General features: G+C 31.0%; 1 protein-coding gene across 3 annotated transcripts; it reads right to left on the reverse strand.

Annotated features, from left to right (window-relative positions):
• Positions 1-1,258: 1,258 nt before the first annotated feature.
• Positions 1,259-14,691, reverse strand: LOC114296849 (agamous-like MADS-box protein MADS3). Of its 3 annotated transcripts, none has more exons than XM_082882387.1 (8): positions 14,485-14,691; positions 13,832-13,904; positions 12,705-12,766; positions 12,165-12,264; positions 6,536-6,577; positions 6,180-6,221; positions 5,749-5,892; positions 1,259-1,515 (listed from the first exon to the last, which is right to left on the reverse strand). In XM_082882387.1, exons 1-8 carry the CDS (start codon positions 14,664-14,666, stop codon positions 1,501-1,503), a joined length of 660 nt encoding a protein of 219 aa, XP_082738513.1. In that variant the 5' UTR covers positions 14,667-14,691; the 3' UTR covers positions 1,259-1,500. The 3 variants fall into 3 exon arrangements, with proteins under 3 accessions (XP_082738513.1, XP_082738511.1, XP_082738512.1); XM_082882385.1 differs by having other exon boundaries at positions 1,259-1,531; XM_082882386.1 differs by lacking the exon at positions 6,180-6,221 and having other exon boundaries at positions 1,259-1,531.
• Positions 14,692-24,042: the final 9,351 nt, after the last annotated feature.

Below are 24,042 nucleotides of genomic sequence, written 5' to 3' on the forward strand. Positions count from 1 at the left end.
TGGGACTTGATTCCATTATGTAGTTCATTCATTGTACGAACTATGTTTTCTCATTAAACTCTTACTTAATGTGATGTTTTTTCTCTATTTTATGTGCACCTTAAGTTTGAGAAAAATTCATCTATGTTGGATCAAGAATGAACGTAGGGGTCATTCATTAAGAAATTGTTGTCACATAAATTATAACATTTAAGAAATAAATGCATTGTAATACATGGAAGGTAGTACTCGTCATAAGAGGACCTATTGCCATGATTCATGTGTTTATTACTTAAATACTGATTATCAATGAAGTTTAAGTTGAGACAATAGTTTAGAAGTGTGGACCAAGTGGGAGAATGTTGACCGCTTCTCACGGAAACCGTTCATAAGAACGGGTGTCAAACTTCCCCTTCTTTCAGGAAATTTGTTTTAGATAATGGTCCTCAACTTCTATGCATCTTCATCACGTTCATAGAGCAGTTGGAACGTGCCCATGATAATCTGAAACAGTGGCAACATGAAGCCACCGAAAAGCTTGATGGAAGCTTGGCTATAAATACTTGGTTTTGGTCCCCAAGCTCACTGACTTAATTCTCTTCAGTCTTACACCATCATTTAGAGTGAGCAGAGTTTGGAAGACTGTTAAACCAGTGTCTCCTAAGTGAGCAGCACCAATGGCTGGAGGTATTATTCTTGAGCAATTTGGTTTCTTCTATTATTGCGATTCATATCAAGCATTTATTCCGCACTAAAGAATCGTATCAGTTACTTCATTTGGTATCAGAGCCATTTCTATTCTCTGCCTTGGTGTTCATAAAAGTGATGCTCTGTTTTATCTCTCTCCATTATATATATATATATATAATATAAATATAAAAATTGATAATTTACTTCTCATTATAGATTTTTTGTTATATTGCTCATTTCTCCCTCTCTACGGACTTGTGTTTGACTATATGATTGTCCGAATCTTTTTTTCATCATATTCTCTTGGCAATTGGCAGAAAGGATAAAAATGAAAACTTTAAAAAGCACGAATTATTTCCATATTGTTTTCAGTGTTTGTGTCAAATTTGTTTTACAACATCTTGGCATTTACCAAATCAAACCAAATTATGCCTTGTATCTCACTTAAGTGGGGTCACATGAATATTTTTTTGCCATTTTATTATGTCAAAAACTATACGCTCAATTAATCGCATGTAACAAGGATTTTGACTTTGAACTAACTTTAGTAATTTAATATTTAAAAAATAATAATAGTAATAAATGTAACGACAACAATAATTATGGTCTCACAATGAGTCATGTTTTCAACTCCAAACATTTAGGCAAAGCATGGAGATGCAAGGTTTTGACTTGCCAAAACATATGTTCCTCTGGATGAAAGACTCATCATGTGATACATTTATTCATCAAATTCATAGATTTTTTCAATTATTAATGTACTATCATTTCAAGCCAAACATAATCAATAATGTTGTTATTGAGCCCAAAAGCTTTTGGTTGTTTCTTCAATCACTTCTTCCACATCTGCACCAATAAAATGCTTCCAAAAAAATTAGAAAAATTACAAATTAGTTCACTAGATAAAAATAATAATTATAAATATATGGAGCTGCAATTCTTTCGGTATAAAAACGGGTTTATTACATTTTATATTCTTAAATTATCGTCAAATTATCTACATAATTTCCAAATAATCAATTGAGTTTATTAGGTTCCCAAAGTATATAAATCAAAATCTATTTAGTCTCTAAAATATTGATTGAATCTATTAAATCCCCAAAATGTTTAGTTCCAGAAAGGATTATAAAAATAAAATATAAACCTATAATTATTATAAATTAGTAAAAGACCCTAATTAGTTAGAATTTTATTTTAAAAAAATCTTAAATTTTTATTCTGTCTTTGAAAAGTAAGTGTTAGTTGTTATGATAAATTTCTTTTATAAAGGTAAGGGTAATTATCCATAGTGTTTTTTTACATTTCTTCTACAATGGCTATGTACTTGCTTTTATCTAGTATATATGTCAAATTCTGTTTATAATTTTTAATTGATTGTTTTTAGATTTTTGCTAAGTTCTTTTTATAGCTAAATTAATGTATTATTTTGTTCTATCATTATGTGCAGTGAAGTGTTATTATTTAAATTATTTAATTCTACTTCTTTTTTATATCTAATACTTATGTAATTTTATTGGCAAAATTGAGAAACCAGACTCTAATACTAATTTAAACATACAATGAAATAAAACACTTTTTAAATGCAACAAAATTTCAGATTTTTGCTTTAATAAAATCTTTCGATAAGGGCTTTTACTAATTTATAATAGAGTTAATTACTTAAAAGTCCTATTTAAAAATGTTATGGTAGCTCAGGTTTTAACTAGTAAGTCCTATTTAGTAAAATTGAAAATATTATCAATTTTTTCTAATTTTTAAAACAAAGAACATTATCAATTATGCATAATAATGTTCCAGATAATTGTTATACTAACTAATGAAAAAAAAAACAGAGCATGAGATTAATGTTTTTGCATAACATATGTTTGTTTCCAGTTTGTTGAAAAAAAAATTCAGAAAATTCTACTTTCTTGTTTTCTATATATTTTTTTGTTTTTACTGATTTTTTAAAAATATTTTAATTATTTTTTTTAAATTTTTAGACACATCTAACATAAATACACTTTAAAAGTATAATTTTCATGAAAAAATCTTTAAAAAATTTACAACATATCAAAAATACCAAAAAAATATGAAAATTTAGTATATTTTTCATATTTTTGTGTATTTATTAATTTTTTAAAATATTTTTTCACAAATATTTTACTTTTTAGATACATCTAAGTAAGGTGCATCTAATAAGGTAAAAAAAAAAAAAAACGCTTAAAATTTTTAAAATATTCATATTCACTAAAAATTAAAAAAATATGAAAAATTAAAAAATTAATTTTCATAAAACTGAATTCAGAAAATTAAAACCAAGCACATTGATTAGTTTTTTCCAGTTTTAAAACTGAGAATATGTTTTTTCATTTTTAATTTTTTTTTCTAGTTTTGCATATCAATGTTCCATCATCATGCTCCTTTATAGACACAAAATTTTCAGTTTTGCACAAAAAACTAATTTAGTTTTTTTAATTTTTTGCACATAATTTTTTTATTAATTTTTTCAATTTGAAAGTTGACATTTTAAAATTTTAAAAATCAAAATAAATGTCAAATCATCATATTTCTTTATAAATAATCATAAATGTTGAACAATCATGGTTTGAAAGGCAGTTTCAACTTTTAAAATTTTAATAGGACTTAAGGGTCTAAAAAATTTTATAAACTTAATTGATAATTTAAGGATCAAATAAATAACTTGACAATAATTTAAAAATAAAAATTGTAATAAACCCTAAAAAACACACAACAAAAATCACACCGCAAGAAGATTCTGAACCTTTAGGTGTCGTTTGGTAACACTTACGTTTTCAGTTTTCTGTTTATATTTACAAAAATTTTAAAAACTCAAATAAAAACTTGTTTGGTAAAATTTTTGATTTATAAATCAGTAGTCTCAGTTTATAAATTTGGCCAAAAAATGAAAACACAAAAAATGTGTTTTCATTTTGAGTTTTCAGTTTTTTTTTTTTTTTTACCATCCAACACTAGCCACCACCCTCCACCATTTTTTACCACCGTCTTTCGCCACCACCACCCACTCGCTACCCGCCACCACAACCTGCCACCACCTGCCACCACCACCCGCCACCACCACCCACCTGCCATCTACTCACCACCACCACCCACCCCTGGCCGCCACCACCATCACCACCATCACCCACCTGCCATCCACCCGCCACCACCCGCCACTACCATCCACCGCCCACCACCACTACCCGCCACCTACTTGCTACCACCACTCACCACCCACCTGCCACCACCATCCACCACCTGCCATCACCAGCCACCCACCACCACCAGCCACCACCACCACCATTACCACCACCACCACCATCACCCATCACCTACTCGCTACCACCTACCACCCGCCACCGTTACCGTCACCCACCCACCTACCACCACCACTACTACCCGCCACCACCAACCGCCACCACCAACCACCAACCACCATCCACCACCAACCACTACTCGCCACCACCACCATCACCCACTCGCTACGACCTACCACCGTCACCCACCCGCTCACCATCACCACCCACTACCCACCCGCCACCACCCGCCACCACCCACTCGCTACCACCCACCACCCGCCACCGTCACCCACCCACCCACCCACCACCACCACCACCAGCCACCTACCCGCCACCACCACCCACCACCCACCACCACTCGCCATCCGCCACCCGCCACCCACCTGCCACCACCACCACCCACCCGCCACCACCACCATCCACTCACTACCACCCACCACCCGCCACCATCACCCATCCACCGTCACCATTTTCCACCACCGTCTTCTGTCGCCACTTGTCATTTCTCACTCTTTTCTATATTTTTAAATTTTTTTAAACATTTTGTCAATTACTAAACGCGTTTGTAGTTTATGTTTTTCTAAAAATAAACAAAAATCAATTTATAAAATTTTTGTAAGTATAAACTGAAAACGTAAACGTTACCAAACACACCCTTAGTAAATAATTGCCTCACTTCCCAATGAATCATAATTTCCCATTAAAAATTTATCATCTGCATAATTATTAGTGTGTAAATTCAACTTCCAATGGCACTGCATATGTGCTTTTTCATGCATATCTTGGTTCATTATTTAGGGTATGGAATTTTTGTCTCTAAATTTTTTATTTTTTTTATTTTAATATATTCTCAATTGTATGATCATATGTCAAGATGCACATCACATCAGGGTATTGAAAATATATTAAAGGCAATGAGACAAAAATTTGGGAAATAGAACATTATGGGTCATTTTGCTAGCATACCTGTAGATTTTTCATGTAAGATTTTGTTGATGTTTAAGTTTTATTACTGAAATTGATTTTTTTTTTTTTGGCTTCTTGTTGTTGTTGTTGTTTTTGTTGTTGAATTCGTCAAAACTTTGAAAATGGCTATTGGAGTTTGCAATTGGAAAGTAATTTGTGTTTTTTTGGCTACCTCTAATAGGCCTGCGAGCAAAAAATAAATTAAAATATTTGGCAATTCTCTAGTTGAGAATGAAAAGGGTGTTCTTCATAATTGAACTTAATTCTACTTTCAACCATGCAAATTCCTAAAGCAATGATGCTGTTTACGCCTTGGTTTTGCCTTCTTCCATGTAATTTTGTGCACTCCTTGTACTTTGATTTATTATTTTTTTTATTGTTAAAAAAAAGGATAAATTACAGATATATTCCCTAAGTTTACTTAAAATACAAATTATCCATATGATTATGGAAATTATAAATATTCCCTTGTCATAAATTTTTTATTTAACAGTATTAACAGAAAAAATAAAATTCCTAACTACTTTTCTGTACAATAATAAAATTATCAGAATTGTTAATTGAATTATATTTCTAATGGCATTAAAAACTATTAATTGATTTGATAATTTATTAATAAAATGAGTTATTGATTATGTGATTATACACTTGAAAGGACAAGATATAATTTCCAGAACTATAAAGAGCAATCTGCATTTTAAGGAACTTCAGAGGATGAATTTGTGATATACCAAGAAAAAAAAAATACATTCAAAGAAAGAAACATGTTGAATTTTAGGGATAAGAAAAAGAAGATGAAGAGAAGTAGACATACCCAATGTGGAAGGTCAGGGTTTAAGACTTCACAGTCTTCAGACTCGTTAGGATTGGATTGTGAAGGATGCACTCGAATGTCATTGTTAACCATTGTTGCGCTTCCACTCCCTAAACTTTGAACTTGCTCATCTAATTCCTCAAGCTGCGAAATTAAAATGTTCAGAATATAAAGACTAAATAACTAGAAACATTATCATTAATATAATTTCATAGCTCATGATGAGAGTAAATCACAATTATATATATATACTCTTTTTTTTTTTTTGGTAAATTACACTCACCTCATTCGTACGACTAATAAATTACTGATGAAAAATAACTTAACTGCTATATTTATTAAAATATGAAGGAAGACTAATATAATTATGTCAAAAATATAAACAAATTGTATTTTTTTCAAACATGTAATTTATCGATTTTTTAACCTACCTTTGCTTTGAGCAGCTTACTTTTCTCTTCAAGATCATGCTCCTGTCAGCATAAATAAAAATGCATGATCAATTATATTATGTTCTTTGGCTTGGGCTTTATATTTTTTTCAAGTTTTTTTTTTATATAATAATTTTAGTATAAAAAAAAATTTGCGAATTTGTTTTTTCTTTTTAGAGAGCTAATTAATTGATACATTTTGGCTCCTATTGCAGGAATTTACTGAACAAACCTTTTATTGACAATATATATCAATTTCTTTATTTTTAGGTACATTATATCAATTTCGTTATAAAAGTATCAAATTATAAGACACGTATGGCAAATCATAAGGCATTGACAACATTAGTACTTACCTTTTTGTGTAATTCTTCCATTTGTTCTAGCATCATCTCTGTCTGCATGCATTAGCAGAATTTCAATAGTTGGGACTGATGAGCATAAACTTTTAATAAATTTAGTAACTCAGAAGCATGGTTTTAACTAATAATATTAGAATATATATTAGTATCGACGATACGATTTATATATCGATCGATATATCGATATATCGGTGAATATTACCATCAAACGGTCAGAATCTTGGCATGTGTCGGCCAATATGATTATTTATATGAGAATATTTAAAACCCGTCCTAGAAGTTTCCTAATAAATTTGTTAAAGCTTACGGAACACTTGAACATAATTTTAAATAACTGTATTGAAATATATATCGGTATTAGTGATATACAATCATATAAATAGCAGACTCTTCTCTAGTAGGGTTTTTCAATTGGAGGGTGTTTTTGGGCCTCCGTGGGCCCACCATGGAGCTCGCATTGATGATTTGAACTATTCACTATGTAAGGCTCGTCGAATACTTTATTCCTGTAAACAATCACGTTAATTGGATATCGATAAATTTGGAAGTATTACTTGTAGGTGCTGTGAATGGGTCGGAGGGGGTAACACCCAACATAAATTTGGAAGTATTACTTGAAGGCCTGCAGGTTGGGCCTGAGCCCAGCAGACTAAAGTTGGGGGTAGGATCGGATTTGAGTGATTGTGTGGCCTAGTCCCAGCTTAGATCATCTGTGGCCCATTTCTCCAACATATCCCATTCGAGTGTGGTCAAGAGGGCTGGGAAAAGCACAAAGAGTAAGGCAACAACTATTAATAAAGTCTGTAACTCATGGAAAAAGGGTATGGGGATAAAGAGAGGCATCACTTATGTCGGAGGCCATAGCAAACAAAAAGGCATGGTTGGAAGACTTCGCTTTCAAAGAGGAGCACTAGTCAGAGCATCAACAGTAGCAACAGCAGCTGCTACCTCTCTGTCTACTTCCCAAAGTCATGCAACACAAAGGAGGAAAAATATACTAGAGAAAGCACAAGTAACAATGAAGATTGGAAAATTGTTGAGTTGCAATGCCAATGTCAAGAAGATGAGATAGTTAGCAAGATAGTGGAACTTGAAGAAAATGATCTACAAAGAATTGCAGGTGAGGAAGGGGCAGTCAGACTTTAACTGATTGCCATTTAGGGGACTAAGGAGATAATGTAAGTTTATCATGCAGATTTTATCCTAGAATGTCAGAGGGCTGAGAAGGCCACAAAAGAGGGGCAAAATGAAGAACTTGGTGAAGGCCAGTAGTGTGGATGTTTTACTTTTACAAGAAACAAAAAGAAATTCAATGGAGGAGCACTTTGTGAGATCTATATGGCCTTTTGAAGAGATGGGTTATATGATGGTGGACTCAGAAGGAAGTGCTGGAGGGTTGCTGTGTATATGGAGGCCACAAGTCTTTGATCTAAAAGACTGTTGCAGCAGTAAGCATTTTATTATACTCTTAGGTACCTTGGCTCAATCTTTTGATTGTGTGATTGTTAATATATATGCTCCAAATGAGGTGTTGAAGAGGAAGAAATTATGGGATTCTCTTGTGAGCTTACATCCCCATTTTCCAAACCCATGGTGTGTGGGTGGTGATTTTAATGAGATCAGAATATTGTGTGAGAGGAAAGGGTGTTCAAGAAGAGAGAAGGGGATGAAGTACTTAATGAATTTGTGAACCAGATGGGGTTGTCTGATCTGCCTATGTTAGGCAGACAATTCACTTGGTGTAATGCATTGGATGAGGATAGGTAGAGTAAGATAGATTGATTCCTATTAGACTCCTTGTGGCTGGAAAAGTTTTCATTTAATCAGTGGGGCTTACCCAGAACAATTTCAGACCATTCTCCAGTTTTGCTGAAGGAAGATAATAGGGATTGGGGACCTAAGCCATTTAAATTCATTAATGCTTGGACTTCACATCCTACATTTTTGGTTGAAATCAAGCATATTTGGGAGCTCACACAAGTGACAGGGTGGGCAGGGTATAGATTAATGAGGAAGTTATTCTTTCTAAGGAGTCATTTAAGGGTGTGGAATAGGGAGGTGTTTGACAATATAGATACTAATCTGAAGGCAGCAGAATAAGCTACATGAATAGGATTTGAAGGCAGAGTCTAGGCCTTTGGATGAGCTGGAAATAACAAGAAAAAGAGAGATCAAATGTCAAGTTTGGAAGCTTAGTAGTAACAAGGAGAGGCTATGGCACTAAAAGTCTAGAATGCTGTGGGCTAGAAATGGAGACAAAAACACTAGTTTTTTTTTTCCCCATATCATGGCAAGTAATAGGCAGAGATTGAAGATGATAGATTCTATTATAGTGGAGGGGGTGAGCTATGAGGATCCAGCTCAGGTGAAACAAACAGGGGTTAGCCATTTCAGAAAGCATTTCTCTGAAAATTGGATTTTCAGGCCACAGATTTTTGGACCTTTTGCTAAAATTACTTCTGAGACAACAGTGAGTTTAGAAGCAGTGTTCACTGAAGAAGAGACTTGGGCAGCTATCCATGACTGTGATGGGAACAAGGCCCCTGGTCCAGGTGGTTTTAACTTAGCTTGCATCAAAAATGTTGGAAAATAATGAAAGGAGATATAATGCAAATGTTGCATGAGTTTCACACAAATGGTAAGTTGGCAAGGGGTGTCAACAGTTCATTTATGGTGCTCATTCCTAAGAAGGACAATCCCATAGGCTTGGGGGACTATAGACCTATCAGCTTGGTCACTTCAATGTACAAGATTTTGGCCAAGGTGCTATCTAGAAGAATAAAAAAAGGTTCTTTCCTCTATCATAAATGAAGTGCAGTCAGCTTTTGTGAGTGACGGGTATATCTTAGATAGGGTGCTAATAGCAAATGAAGTTGTAGATTAGTGGAAAAACTCTAAGAAAAAAGGCATTATCCTAAAATTGGACTTTGAGAAAGCCTACGATTCAATAAATTGGGAATTCTTGTTGGCAATGATGAGAAATTTTGGATTTGGTGACAAATGGATTAGGTGGATGAAGGCTTGCATTTCTACAACTTTGGTGTCAGTTATGATTAATGGTGCACCTACAGAGAAGTTCCATCCACAAAAGGGGCTAAGGCAAGGGGATCCTCTATCTCCATTCTTGTTCATTATTACAGCAGGAGGACTTAACCTGTTACTAGCTAGGGCTAAAGTACAGGGATTATTTAGGGGTGCTACTGTTGGTTCCAATGATGTGAGTGTCTCACATCTTCAATTTGCAGATGATACTATCATATTCTGTGAAGGGGATAATGAGGATATTCTGAACATTAAAAGGGTGTTGAGGTGTTTCGAAGTGATGTCTGGGTTAAGAATTAATTATCATAAAAGTGTAGTGTGTGGTGTGGGCTTCCAAGAAGACCAATCTAAGGATTTTGCTAAAAGTTTGAATTGCTTGACTAAGAAATTACCATTTTCTTTCTTAAGTCTACCTTTAGGGGCCAATCCTAGGAAACAAAGTACATGGACCCCAGTTGTGGAGAAGGTGAAGAAAAAATTGTCCTCATGGAAGAGGAAATTACTATCTTATGCTGGAAGGTTGACTTTGATCAAATCAGTCCTTGCTAACTTGCCAATCTATTTCATTTCTCTTTTTAGAATGCCTAAGGGTGTTGCTAAATCCTTAGTCAAGTTGCAGTCATCCTTTCTGTGGGGAGGGAATGTTAATAAAAGGAAAGTGCACTTGGTCAAATGGAACGAGGTCACCAAAAGTAAAAGTCAAGGAGGTTTGGGTGTGAGAGATTTAGGTGAGGTGAATGAATGCTTGTTATTAAAGTGGTGGTGGAGGTATGGTAAGGAAGATACAACTCTGTGGAAAGCTGTGGTTTGTTCAAGGTATGGTAGGAATAGAGGAGGATGGGTTCCAGATTTGAGCCTCTCAAGAGGGGTGTCCACAGTATGGCTGGACATTGTGAAACTTCTCTCAGTAAACCAACAATTGGGTGAGTTCTATGGTGACCATTTTAGAATTAAGGTTGGAAATGGAGGGAGAATCATGTTCTGGCATGATACATGGCTTAATAACACAGACCTGCAGGTTCAATTTCCCAGATTATATAGTTTATCCACTGAGAAAGAGGAGACCCTTCAGCAAATCAGTGCCAAGAAGAGTAACTTGGGGGTGTGGTAGCTTAGCTTTAGAAGATAGTTATTAGTTTGGGAAGCTGAGGAGCTGCAGAGATTAATGGGTCTGTTGGAAACATCTACATTGGTTAGATCTGATTGTGTTGATTCTTGCACTTGGCTAGCAAACAGTTCAGGACAGTTTTCAGTCTCTTCTGTGAGAAGATGGTGGGATGCTGCAATAGGGCCTGGCCAGGTTGTACCTAAAGGGGTATGGGTTGGTTTAGCTCCGCCAAAAGTGCAGTTCTTTTGCTGGTTGGCTTGGAGAGACAAAAATAAAGACTTCAACCTTACTTCAAAGGATTGGGGTGCTATATGCATCAGTAAATAACATGTGTGTCTTTTGCCAACCTGAGGTGGAATCCTTGAATCATGTGCTTCTATTTTGTCCACCAGTTTGGAAGTGTTGGTCTCAAATGGTAAGATGAAAGGATCAGGTTTGGGCAATCCCTAGATCTGTTCAGGGCCTACTGCAGTGGTGGTCTGTGGGTAATAGTAAGCACTGGGTTTCCAGATTATGGGAGTTAGTCCCATCTGTCATGTTATGGTTTGTATGGAGATTGCGAAATGAATGTATTTTCAAAGGGGCACAACCCATTTTTGATGAATTTTGTGATAAAATGAAGGTGCAGATTGCTATGTGGGTAAAATGAAGTTTGGAGGTTGATTATTCAGTTGATGATATTGTTTTCAATATCAATCAGATCAGGTTGTCTGCTTCAGGACCTCTGTAATTCTGCTTCAGGCCCTATGCTGCTACTGGTTTTTTGAGTTTAGCAGTTGAGTCTTATGGGCTGCTTCAATGGTTGCTTCAATGATCTGGCTTTGGTTGTCTACTTCAGGACCTCTGTAATTTTGCTTCAGGCCCTCTGCTGCTACTGGTTTTCTGAGTTTAGCAGTTGAGTCTTATGGGTTGCTTCAATGGTTGCTTCAATGATTTGGCTTGGGTTGGTTTTTTGCTGAATTTTCTTGGCTGGTTTGTTTATCAGAGGCATGGAAGTAGAGGTGTTGGGCTTTGGTTGGTTTTTGTTCTTTTTGTATTTGTTTTGTGCTTTGGTCTTGTTGCCTTAGCTCTGTTTTGTTGGTTTCTCACCAACTAGGAGGTTGGAGATTGATTTAGCTCCAAGCTCCTCTTTATTAATGTATCTTCTCATGCATTGTATGTGCTCCATCAATGAAGTCTTCTTTTGTCGATCAAAAAAAAAAAAAAAAAGGATATCGATAAACATTTGATTAGATAACATTTGTGTCAACAATTTATTCGAGCCCTATATATTGAATGGTTTGGATCATTGATGCAGAGCTCCGATTTGGACTGAAGAGGAGCTACCCCTATACGTATATATTTTTATCGACAAAAAAGGGTAATCTTTTCTTAATGATAATGAAACATTACGCAAGAAAATATCAATATCAGAAGTCCGTAAGTTCAATTCATACTATTTGATATTTAAAACGTGAATTAACTTAACTCTACCTTCTTTTGTCTTGCTTTTGAGAGGCCTTCATCAATCTGTTTCTCAAGATGTTGCAGCTCTTTCACATTAAGAGATCCAAGATCTTGTCCAAGCAAGTGCCTTGCACATACAATGCAACAAAAATGGTAGAAGTCAAGTAGAGCATCCAATTTATTTTATTTTTGTAAAATGCTATAAACAAACTTTACATAAACAAATATTTGTATTTGTTTTTCTTATAATAACTAGACACAAAAACACAAATCTACCATGTATTTTTAGGAGTAAGTAAATAAGATTGCAATAAAGTGATCCTAGTCACACTATTGACTTGAACCCTGAACCTTTAACTTTTTTATCGTCCTAAAAGACAACTGCATGAATCACTGGGTAAATTGTCCGGCCCTCACCATGTATTTATTGATATGAATCCCATACATCTGTGATGCAAATTTTGTTTATATATAGAATTACTTATTACTTTTTACATTGATTAGTATTGTTTGAATAGGAATGACCCTTTATAGGTTTAAAACATAAAAATTCAGAAATTCAATGACCTTTGCGAGTGTTGAAGGGATTCACATGTGGCCTTTAACTTTGTGAGCTCTAGGTACAAAGACTGCATTCACCAACCAACAAAAAATGGTAATTGAGGATGTGAGAAGACCTTTGGAAACAAACAATCTTTATCTCATAATGATCTGTACATTATATAGTGACAGGATTGTGTTATTTTAAATTATGTCAATTTAATTTTTAATGTTTAAAAAGTATTTCATAGTTAAAAATGTATGTTTCTACGAGTAATTGAAAGAAGTAAAATTAAAATAAGACGAGATGAGGCAATTTATGAATAAGAGTATGACTTTTTCCAGTAAATAGAATCAAATTTTATAACAAGTAACACGATATGATACACAAATGTTTAGTATCTAATCAAACTCGACTATAATTTATTTATTTTTTTAAAATTCTATTATATAATTACATCAGGGGTGTGAAATACTATAAATATAAAATTATTATATTAATTATTAGTGCAATATAATTTTTTTTAAAAACATTAGGGATGTGACCGCCCTAGATCCATCGTTGAATACTGATGTACAAGACAAAACAACACTACATTCAGCTATTTGAAAATGAGATTGTATTTATTACAATTTATAGGGTAGTATATATATTGTTTGGTGTAGTTTTAGAAATAATTTAATTAAATTTATAATAAAATAATTGATCATTAAGAATTAAGGGCGATAAACGAACCGAACAGTTAACTGTTTAAATTTGGCTTGATAATTTTAACGAATTCCAAAATTTGTTCAAGTGTAATTCATTAAACTTTCGAGTCAATTTCAAACGAGTTTTTATCGAGTTGAACTCAAATAATTTGATATTTTATATAATTTTAAGTTTATTAAATCGAGCCGATCAAGCAATTGACTGGTCAACTTTGGTTTGAAAATCTTAACAAATTCTAAAATATATTCAAAATTAATTTGTTTATTTAACAAATCAAATTCGAACAAACTTTTAACAAATTAAACATGAATCAAACTCAAACTATTTAGTTCATTTATCACTTCTATTAAGAACTGAGCAAGAAAGATAAATTGAATTCGTGAATATTGTTTGAAGTTAATAAAATTTCTTTTACTCATAAAATAAATAAATCAAATCAAACCTCTTGCTCAGTGGTAGTCTTGTCTTGTGATGTGCAACGACATCGCCGGTACCGTTGGATGGTTTGTCTTACGCTGAAAACATAATAAAAATTTTACATATTCATTATTAATTATCACCCAAAAGAACTCGGTTCACACATGAATTTTTAATTTTAAACTCAATTATTTTAGTTATATAATTTTATTTTTATTCTAATTCTGACTATTTTAACTTTCCTAAACTTATAATTTATCCTACCCATCAATATTCTCTCAAATTTTTTATATTAAAATCAAGTTGAGACAAATATAATCAAGTTAGATAATTTTTCCATCCCTATAATAGGAGGACCAGAGAAGATTGGATGCGGTTGTGGGAGGGTTAGGTTGCAAGGGTAGATGTGGTGGTGGCTCTGGCAGTCGAAGGTGGTGATAGGATAGTAAGAAGTTAAGATTTGAAATTTAAAAGGCGTGAAGAGAGGATGAGAGGTTAGAGATGGAAATATATTTGAAATTATAAAAGGCATAATGAAATAAAATATTAACTTTAAATTTTAGACCTCCTCTCTTTTTCTTTTTTGTAATAAATAGAATATATATTGTATACATATATGTAGGTATGGAGATAGATAGAATATGTATGGAGAGAGAGAGAGAGAGAGAGAGAGAGAACCTTGAGCTTCCAAACTCATGAAGCTTGCCATGACTAGAGAAGATGATAAGAGCAACCTCAACATCACACAATACAGAGAGCTCCAAAGCTTTCTTTGCCAAACCATTCTTTCGTTTTGAGAACGTCACCTGTCTATTGCTCATGTTCTTTATCCTCTCCAGCACCACCTTCCCTCTTCCCATTCTCTTCTCTCTCTCTCTCTCTCTCTCTCCCACCATAAACTTGTACAACATAGCCTACCTCTCTCTCTATATATATTTATATTGTAAGAAATGGTTAGAAAAAATTGTTTGGCAAAAATTGATTTTTTCTTAAACTTTGGTTTAATTTTAGGAGGGACCTATGTGTCAAAGTTGGCGGGTTCATGTGGCAACGCGTTATTTGTCGCGTAACGAGTCACGTCGTATATTTGGATACTCAAAACCATTATCGAGTGAATAGAAAACTGATGCCAAATTGAGCTCCATGAAAATGGTGCTTTGGTGAAGTTTTCATAAAAGATGGAGTTAAGGTTTGTTCCGTATTGTTTTGGTGGGCAAACTTAGTTTGGGTTTATAAGCCTTGGGTTTACAATTTGGGAAGGGCCCCAAAGGGTACTCAAGTTTTGTAGAAGGGTGGGGTTATGAGGCAAAGTGGGCTAGACCTATTGGACCCAAAACAAACACTCAACCTAAACAAGTTTTACCTGTTCAACCCTGTCTCAAATAAATTTTTTACCTGTTGCAACCAGTTCTGAAAAGCCATTAGTTCTCCTATAAATAGTCAGTCCCTCATTTGGATTTTGTACTCAATTATTTTCATTCTTGCTTATGCTATTGCTCTCTGCATTTTACTGTATTTATTTTCTATGAAAAAGTGTATAAACACAAAGTGTGTTCATAGTGCGAACAGTTTGTAGTGCTGCTACTATTCGTTGTAGATTATTTCATTCTAGGAGATAGGCGTCCATAATATGTTAGCACTTGGAGAGAGGACGAATCTATTTTAAGGGTGCAGTGTAAAATACTAGACTTGATCATTTTCAGAAAATATTTTCTGTAAGAATTTTCCTTTCTTTTTTTTTTTTGTTTCCTTCCTTCTATATTTCCATTTTTTGTTTTGTTTCTGTACTTAAACAGATTCTAGAAAAACTTTATTTATTATATATATTTTTTTTGTTTGTGTGTTCTGTTTTGTTGTTAAATACACAAACAGAATATTTAATTAATATAGTGAAGATTGTTGAACATATATTTCACATGATTCACATCATACAAAATTTATATATATATATATATATATATAAATTAAGTTTTTTTAAGGGTACACACAAAATCACACATAATTTAAAATTCTAACTACATAGAATCAAAAAATTCAAAATTAAAAACATTTCATATATTAAATATATCGATTATACATTAAAAGCTTAATAACTACCTATTACATGATCATTATCTAAAATATAATAAAAATTAATTTGGTAAAATTAATAAATAAATAAATGTCTAAAAGATTTATTACTTTTATATAATTTTATATTTGGTGGGTAGAAATAATTTTTAAAAATTTAAAAATATTTTTTTGACATTCATTTTTGTCAAATTAGTTTATATATTATCAAATTAATGATTTTGCCCTTGAAAAGTCCAATAATATATTCAATTGTTCTTATTTAAAACAAGAATCAAAATTTAAATTTAAATATATTACAATTAAAAAGTTAAGGATCAAAATGATACGAATCCCATTGTGCAAACGTTTTGTTATAGCTCAAAGTGGACACCCCTGAAATGAAACTGTCTGTTATAGCTCAAAGTGGACACCCCTAAAATGGAATTTTCCCTTGCCTAACAGAATGGTTTTTGTACTTCTCGATTTCATTTCTTTTTCCTTTATAATTTGATAATTTTTTTTTTAATATTTTTTTTCTGACTTGTTCATTGTGACTGAATTTTTTTTTTATATATATTTTTTTATAAAATGTTTTAAACGGACGTGCAAAGTAAAAAATCGACGTGAAAGTAAAAATAAAGTAAAAAACTGAAGATAAAAAATCTTTAAAAATATATATTTTTTAATTTATTTTGTCATTGGTGAACATTATTTTGATTTTTCAATTTTATTTTTATTTTTTAAATATTTCTAGACTAAACAAACATGAAAAATAAAAACATTTTTGGCACAAATTTAAAAAGGGTAAATTACACTATTTCCTTTGAAATTTAAAGAAAATATAACAAATTTTACAATTTTAATATAATTACACTGACTTCCTTTATAATAAGGTTATAGAAAGCAAACTAATGCGGGAAACTGCTCCCTGGGCTTAGGCTTGAAAGCCGGTTGGATTATACTCAAGAGGAGAGGAGTCTTGGTACAAAGAGCGTTGTCACAATGATCGCGGGGCTTTGGAGGGGACTAATGATGTAGATAAGCCTTTTCGTTACTCGTTTAGACTTCCCCCTTCAAGAGCTCCACTAATGATATGAAGCTATAAAAGGTAAAATATACAAATTTTATTTTATGACTAGTGTCCAGATTAAGTTACGTGCATCTTAACTAATCTCGAAACCTACGCAAAGTGGCCCCTCCACTTGAATCACGCAAAGCAAAAAAATATATATTTTAATATAAAAAAAAGATAACAACCCCATTTTTTTATTCATATGCTCAACGAATTTCTGATGAAAGTGAGACTAAGTGTTATATGAATTAAAATTTTATTAGAATCCAGTATAATTATACCAAACTAGTGAGGTTTGTTATATTTTTTCCAAACTGCAAGAGAGATTAGTGTAATTTACCTTTAAAAAAAATTACTAAAAATAAAAAGAGTAAATTAAACTGACTTGATGTACGGAGAAAAGACATCTAAATTTGTTTTCATAATTACATTAACCTCCTTTATAGTAAAATTAAGAGTAAATTATAAATACACCCTTGAGGTTTTCTTAACATACGAATTGTCCATGCAGTTTTGAAAATTAGATTTCGCTTTTAAATTTCTAATCACATAATAAATGATTCATTTTATTAATAAATCATCAAGTCAATTGATAGTTGTTAATGGTACCAGAAATATGTTTTAATTAATGATTCAGGTAATTTTATATTTCTATATAAGAGTAGTTAGAATTTTTTTTATTATTGATTATGTTAAATAAATTTTTTTAATAAGGGAGTATTTATAATTTTCAAAACTGCATAGAGCATTCGTATTTTAATAAATATCAAGGGATGTATAAAACAAATAATGTGAGATCACATTGATAAATGAGAAACAAATATACATTTTAGTATAAAAAAATATGACATCAAAATTTTTACATTTATATAATTAACGAATTATTGATTAAAAATGAATTAAATGTTGTATTAATTAAAACTTTAATAAAACCCAATATAATTATGTAAAAAATATATAATTTAGGATAAATTACAAAAACACTCCTAGAGTTTGTTTAAAATATGAATTGACCCCTCACGTTCTGAAAATCATAAATGCCACCTTATTAGAATTTTTTATTTAACAGAATTAACACTCTCCTATAAAATAATAAAATTATCTGAATTGTTAATTAAAATATATTTTTGACATAATTAAAATTTGTGAATTAACTTGATAATTTATTGATGAAAATGATCATTTGTTATATAATTAGAAACTTGAAAGGACATGATATAATTTTTAAAATCATAGAAGACAATATATATTTTAAATTCACCTCAGAAACTGTATTTATAATTTACCTTAAAATTTATTATATATTTTTTTTTAAACATGAGAAAATGCTAGTATGATTTACCCAAATAAAAAAGTTGAGGAAAAAATGAAGTGGTGGAGAGTAGACCAAGGGCTGTTTTGGAAACATGTATAAAAAATTAAAAGTCAATTTTTAATCTATTTTAAATTACATTACCTCTCACGTAAAAAAGTCAACTTTAATTATTTTCTCAAAATACTCACAAGTAGTCCTGGTGTGTCAAGTGATAAATGAGAGGTAAGGGACACTGCGACGTGTCGAACATGGTTTCATTTCTAGGTTTCAAGAGAAGGTCACGGTGGGTGGGAATTAGAAAAATACACAATCAATCACATTTGAGAATGATCTAAATAAATATTTTTTACTTTTTATAAAAAGATATACAAAAAAGTTGAAAAGTGATGTGATCTAAATAAGTGTACTTATTTAGTTTATGTCAAATAATACCTTCCTTATTTTTGTAACATTACATCTTTATGTTCTTACAAATTTGTTTATAGTATTAAAAAAAAGTTTATAGATTATACCTAAAACAACCCTAAATATAATATTTTATATAATAATACATTTTTTTTTAAAATGAGTATTATATATATATATATATATATTAACAATAAAATGAGTATTATTCATTCATTTATTGAATTTTTATATTTATAGTAGAATTAATAGAAATTTTACTAATAGAATGTCAAAGGTCCAAACTCTAATAGATTGTTTTGTTCTTTTTCTTCGTTCACAATTGGTAAATGAAAAAAAATTATATTCGTAGTATTTATAGTTCATTTTTTGTGTTAACTTTTTCCTTTCAACACTTAATTTGTATTTAATTTTTTTTTTATATTGTATTAATTTAGTCCAATTAATAACTTATGTTAAGAAATTAGATAGAAATTAATAATAAAATTATGGAGTTTTCTTAAGTGTGCAAGTGCACACCATGTGCCACTTACACAAAAAGTGTAAGTGTAAGGTGTAAGTATAAGTATAAGGTGTAAGTGTAAGGTGTAAGTGTAAGGTGTAAGGTGTAAGTGGGTTGCACATGGTGTGCAACCTCAAAAAAGGTGTAAGTGTAAGGTTTAATTTTTTACAAAAGGTGTAAGTGTAAGGTGTAAGTGTAAGGTATAAGGTGTAAGGTGTAAGTTGCACACCATAACCAAACCCTAAAATTATTTATCCACTCTCCTCAAAATGATTAAGAGATTGACCTCCAATTTAAAGTGGTATATTCTCTAACCAATCGCCTCACTCTTGTGACATATTTTGTTCTTTTTCTTTTTATCTCTATCTAATTTTTTAACGGATATTATCCTTTAGATTAATTGGCACAATATTAAAAATTAAAAGGCAAAATTGATACATGGAGAAATTAAGGACACACCCTTTTGTATGTTTTTGCTGGCCATTAAAAAGTTTGCATACTAGTTAAAGATCTATAGGAATTCAAATTTTAGAAAAATAAGAAATGTCTCTGATAGAAATGATTAAAACTGATTTTATAACCTTAAAAATCCTAGAATAATTTTTATTCGGCATCTCTCTCTATATATTCTCGTTTGTCTACTTTCGATCTCTCTTCTATCTCATCTACCTACACCACCTCAACAGTATCTACGGTAATATCGTCAACGTCATCAACAATTGTTGCTACTTACGTTATCTTTACTTAAAGCTATCGCCGCCACCACTGATCTTCTAGTCTCTGAACTGGCATCTATGGGCTATTTTCAAGCAAAACTATCATAGTTAGAAATTTCACAATCTTCATTAGTTGCCTTCATTATTGTTTGCACCTCTATTTGAGTTTCCCACTTTGTCAATCCAAATATGGATGATTGTTTATTGTTTACGACTACCATTCATTTCTCTCTTTCTAGCGCACCTCATTGATTCTAATTTCGTCCATTGCTCGATTCCATTGTCATTCATCTCTCTCTCTCTCTGTCTCTCTAATTTGTATGTTGTTTTATAGTGATCCGGTTGTACTATTTGATTTGTATGTTTTTTCTCATAACAATTGTTTTCTAATATTTTGTTTTAATTAATCAGTAAAATTTCACAAATCTTGTGCAGTTGCAATGACTTTGGTTTGTGACTAACAGTCAGTTAAATTTCACTGACTTAATCTAGTGAAATTTGTGCAAAATAGAAGAAATTTCAGTGCGCTGACACAGTATAAATTTAGATATTGGAAATTTTAGGTATTAGTTGAAAATTTTTCAATTTCGCAATTAGTGAAGTCTCACTGATTTAAAATAAAAGGCAATAAAATTTCACATAGTTTTAATTTTGAAAATTTTAACTATCAATTAATTAATTTTTATTTTTTAAGTTTTAAAAATAATGAAATTTTATTGATATAAAACAGTAAAATCTTACTATCTCGACTGTATTGTGAAGAGAAGCTGCACTAAAAATAGTTTTGTCTAAAAAAACGTAGTGTCTTTAAACTAGAAATTCATTTTAACTTTCTCTAAACTAATAAAATATATTGATCAGAGCGTCGAAAAAAAAAAAAAAAAACTAATTTGCCACAGCACAAGAAAAAGTAATTAAATGAAGCAAGAGTATAATTCATTGATGAAAATCTTGTAAATTCCTTGGTAAAACTCTTCACCAAACCATGAATGGTATTAGGTGTTACTGTTTCACAGTAATTATAATTATTATCTTTCAAAATATTAACACAAAAACCATGAATTTCACAATGAATGAATCAAACTTATATTAAAGTATCATGAAATAATGCTCTAGAATTATCAAATAAATTCTCTACAAATTTGGATTGACTTAGGAAACGACTTGGATGTTCTAAAATTTAAAAAGTTTAATATTATAATAATACTAACGATTGAGTCGTGCAATACACCAAATAAAATATTTTCTTTTGAAAACAGTATATCATAAATTATTTATGTGATAGGCATATATACAAGCGAGGCCTAATATTCATATGCAAGGTATGGCCATTCATTCAAACTCACCCCACGTGCAAGGTCCCCACTCCCTTCCCAATCACACTATTCTCCGAGGATGGGACATTGTCCACAATTTATTGACTACAATTAATAACATCTCTTTATTTTTTTTCTCTCTAATAAAAATTAAGAATATTAATGTATAATACTTTATGCTATAAATAATGTATTTTAATTTATTAAAATTAAATATTTTTATTTTTGATAATTTGCATTCAAATTAAAGATTTCAACTTATGGTAATTTAGGTTAATTTGTATAAATCTTGGTCTTCTTAATAAATGTTTAAATTTTTATGCTTGAGGCTTGTCTTCAGGGTATTATTGGGTCTCGTGGGTTAATCATGGAATCCGTTTTGATAATCTGAATTATTAATTTTATTAAATTTTTTGTGTAGATTATTTTTGTAAAAAATAAATCAATCTAATAATTATAACTATATAATTTTATTATATTTATTTAAAAATAAATAAATAATAACTACAATTTTAAAAATATATCATTCATTTTTTAAAAATAAATATAATAAAATTATATATACTATGATTATTAAATTAATATGATTTTTTTATATAAATAATTTACACACAACACTTAAAAAAATAATCGATTCAAATGTTAAAATAAATTTTTGTAATGAGCTCACGAGGTTGAATGGCACCCTCCAAGGACAACCACGACCTTTTTTTATTTGAATTAAAATTTTTGACTCCACCGACACGTGACTTAAACGTGAGAGTAGAATAGAATAATTATGATGCCACGTGGCCCAATCTCTGTGGATATTGTGTACCACATTTAATATTTTGAATTTTGTGTCACAATCACAAACTTTAGTTTAAAGGAATTTGCTTTGTTCCAGTTTTTCTACGACATAGGAAGGAATGAGCTGTAGAATCTTTTGTTTCACTTTTTCTACGACATTGGGTGTTTTGGAAAGTTATTAAAAAGTTATTTTTTTGATTTTTTTAATTTATTTTATTATTTTATAAATAAATTAGGTGAAAAGTAATGTAATTTAAAATTGATAAAATTAAAAGTTTACTAACTTTCTAAAAGAGCACATGGGAAGGAATAAGCTGTAGAATCCTTATCCAACCAACCTCCTGTTTTTTCGTTGAACGCTTATCCGACCTCCTGTTGCAACTTGCATTTTCTTCCCCATCACCACACTACATGCATGTCTATTTCTCCTTTTCCTCTTGAATTTTTAGGAGAAATTTGTGTAGCAAAATAAAATGATAAAAGAAAATAGAGAAATTGAAAATTGATAGGACAGTCACAAATTAATATATTATAAATATATTTATATATTTTTTGTCTGCAATTCTGATACACACAAAGAGTTACACCAAGAACATAAAATAAATTTGTACCATGTATAGTGGAGAATTATACCATCATGAAAATGTAATTTTTTTTTTTATCACTGCCCCACTAAAATGAAAAATATGTTGGAGCTTTCGATTCACTTGTGCAGAGTTAGGGGCAATTTGGGAAATTAACTAAAATTTAATTTATTTTTGGTCACATAACCTCTCATATTTTTTACACACAAGATAAAAAAAAAAAAAAAATCAACTTTTAATCAATTTTTTAAAACACTAATGGTCAAATAGTTGTATGTTGGGAGACGTGTCAATTTGAGATGGGTTAGGGGAACTTGCCCCTGCTAAAATTCTGCCAGCCTTGATATATATATATATATATATATATATTTACTACTAGCATTTTTAATCTATGGAAATATGTGTGGATTATATAAAAATTTGTATATATATTACATAAATAAATAAAATAAATTCATTTTTGTATTTTTTCAATAAATAATATTTTAAAATCCAAGCAGCAATTATTAACGATTATTATTTAATGAGTTAATTTCCAAATGATTTTAGGATTATAGATCGATATTTAAAAAATGATGAAGGGTATTGTTAGACACCAACTTAAACCTTACCTTTATATTATAGTATGGAAAATAGATAGATAGATAGTATATAAGATAGTTTATATTATTTGATTACACTTGACCCTCTAAACTTCTTATATTTCACTTATATATAATATTTAAATATACTTGACCCGTTTGCTTAGACTTCTCCAATGCCTTTCTTTCGAAAAATTATAAAACATTTTTAAAATATCACGTGTCTGTATTCTCCAACTAATTATCATTTATTATATCTTTTCATATTTCTCAATCATCCAACACAATGTCCTACATACCCACATTCTTCAACAATCATAATATTATAGAGTACCATGTATTTATACTTTAAAATTATTGAATAATTACATTTCTTTCCTCCAAAAAAAAAAAAAAAAAGTCCTCCGATCCTAGCTCCGCCTTTACAACACTGTGTGAAGATTTTATCAATAAGAAAAGGCTTAAATCTCTTTGAAAAAAGTGATATTATCATGCCTCAGACCACATAATGTATATCCATTTGTTTATAAATCTACTATTATTTTAATAATAATAAATGATTTGTAAATACATGATTTAAAATGGTAGACATGAGTAAAGATCTATAGACATTGACAAAATTTATCAAACCACATGATTCTTATCCAATATTTATTTTGTAACTCTTATTTATTAATGTCAACCATATACTGCATCAAAACATCAATTTGTCATAGTCGTTCCATTCCTATGGCATCACCCTATGGTCATGTTTGTTTGGGTGGACATGAGCTTGGGATTGGACTAATAGTCCAACAAAATTACTAATCTGATGTTTGGTTAAACAATTGAAATACGGACTAATTATTTTAAACTTGATTATTAGTTAAGATAGGATACATAATCCAACGGATTCGTAGTCCTA

The sequence above is a fragment of the Camellia sinensis genome, chromosome 8 (assembly GCF_055761805.1).
Source record: "Camellia sinensis isolate YWXY chromosome 8, ASM5576180v1, whole genome shotgun sequence".
Taxonomy (NCBI): Eukaryota; Viridiplantae; Streptophyta; class Magnoliopsida; order Ericales; family Theaceae; genus Camellia; species Camellia sinensis.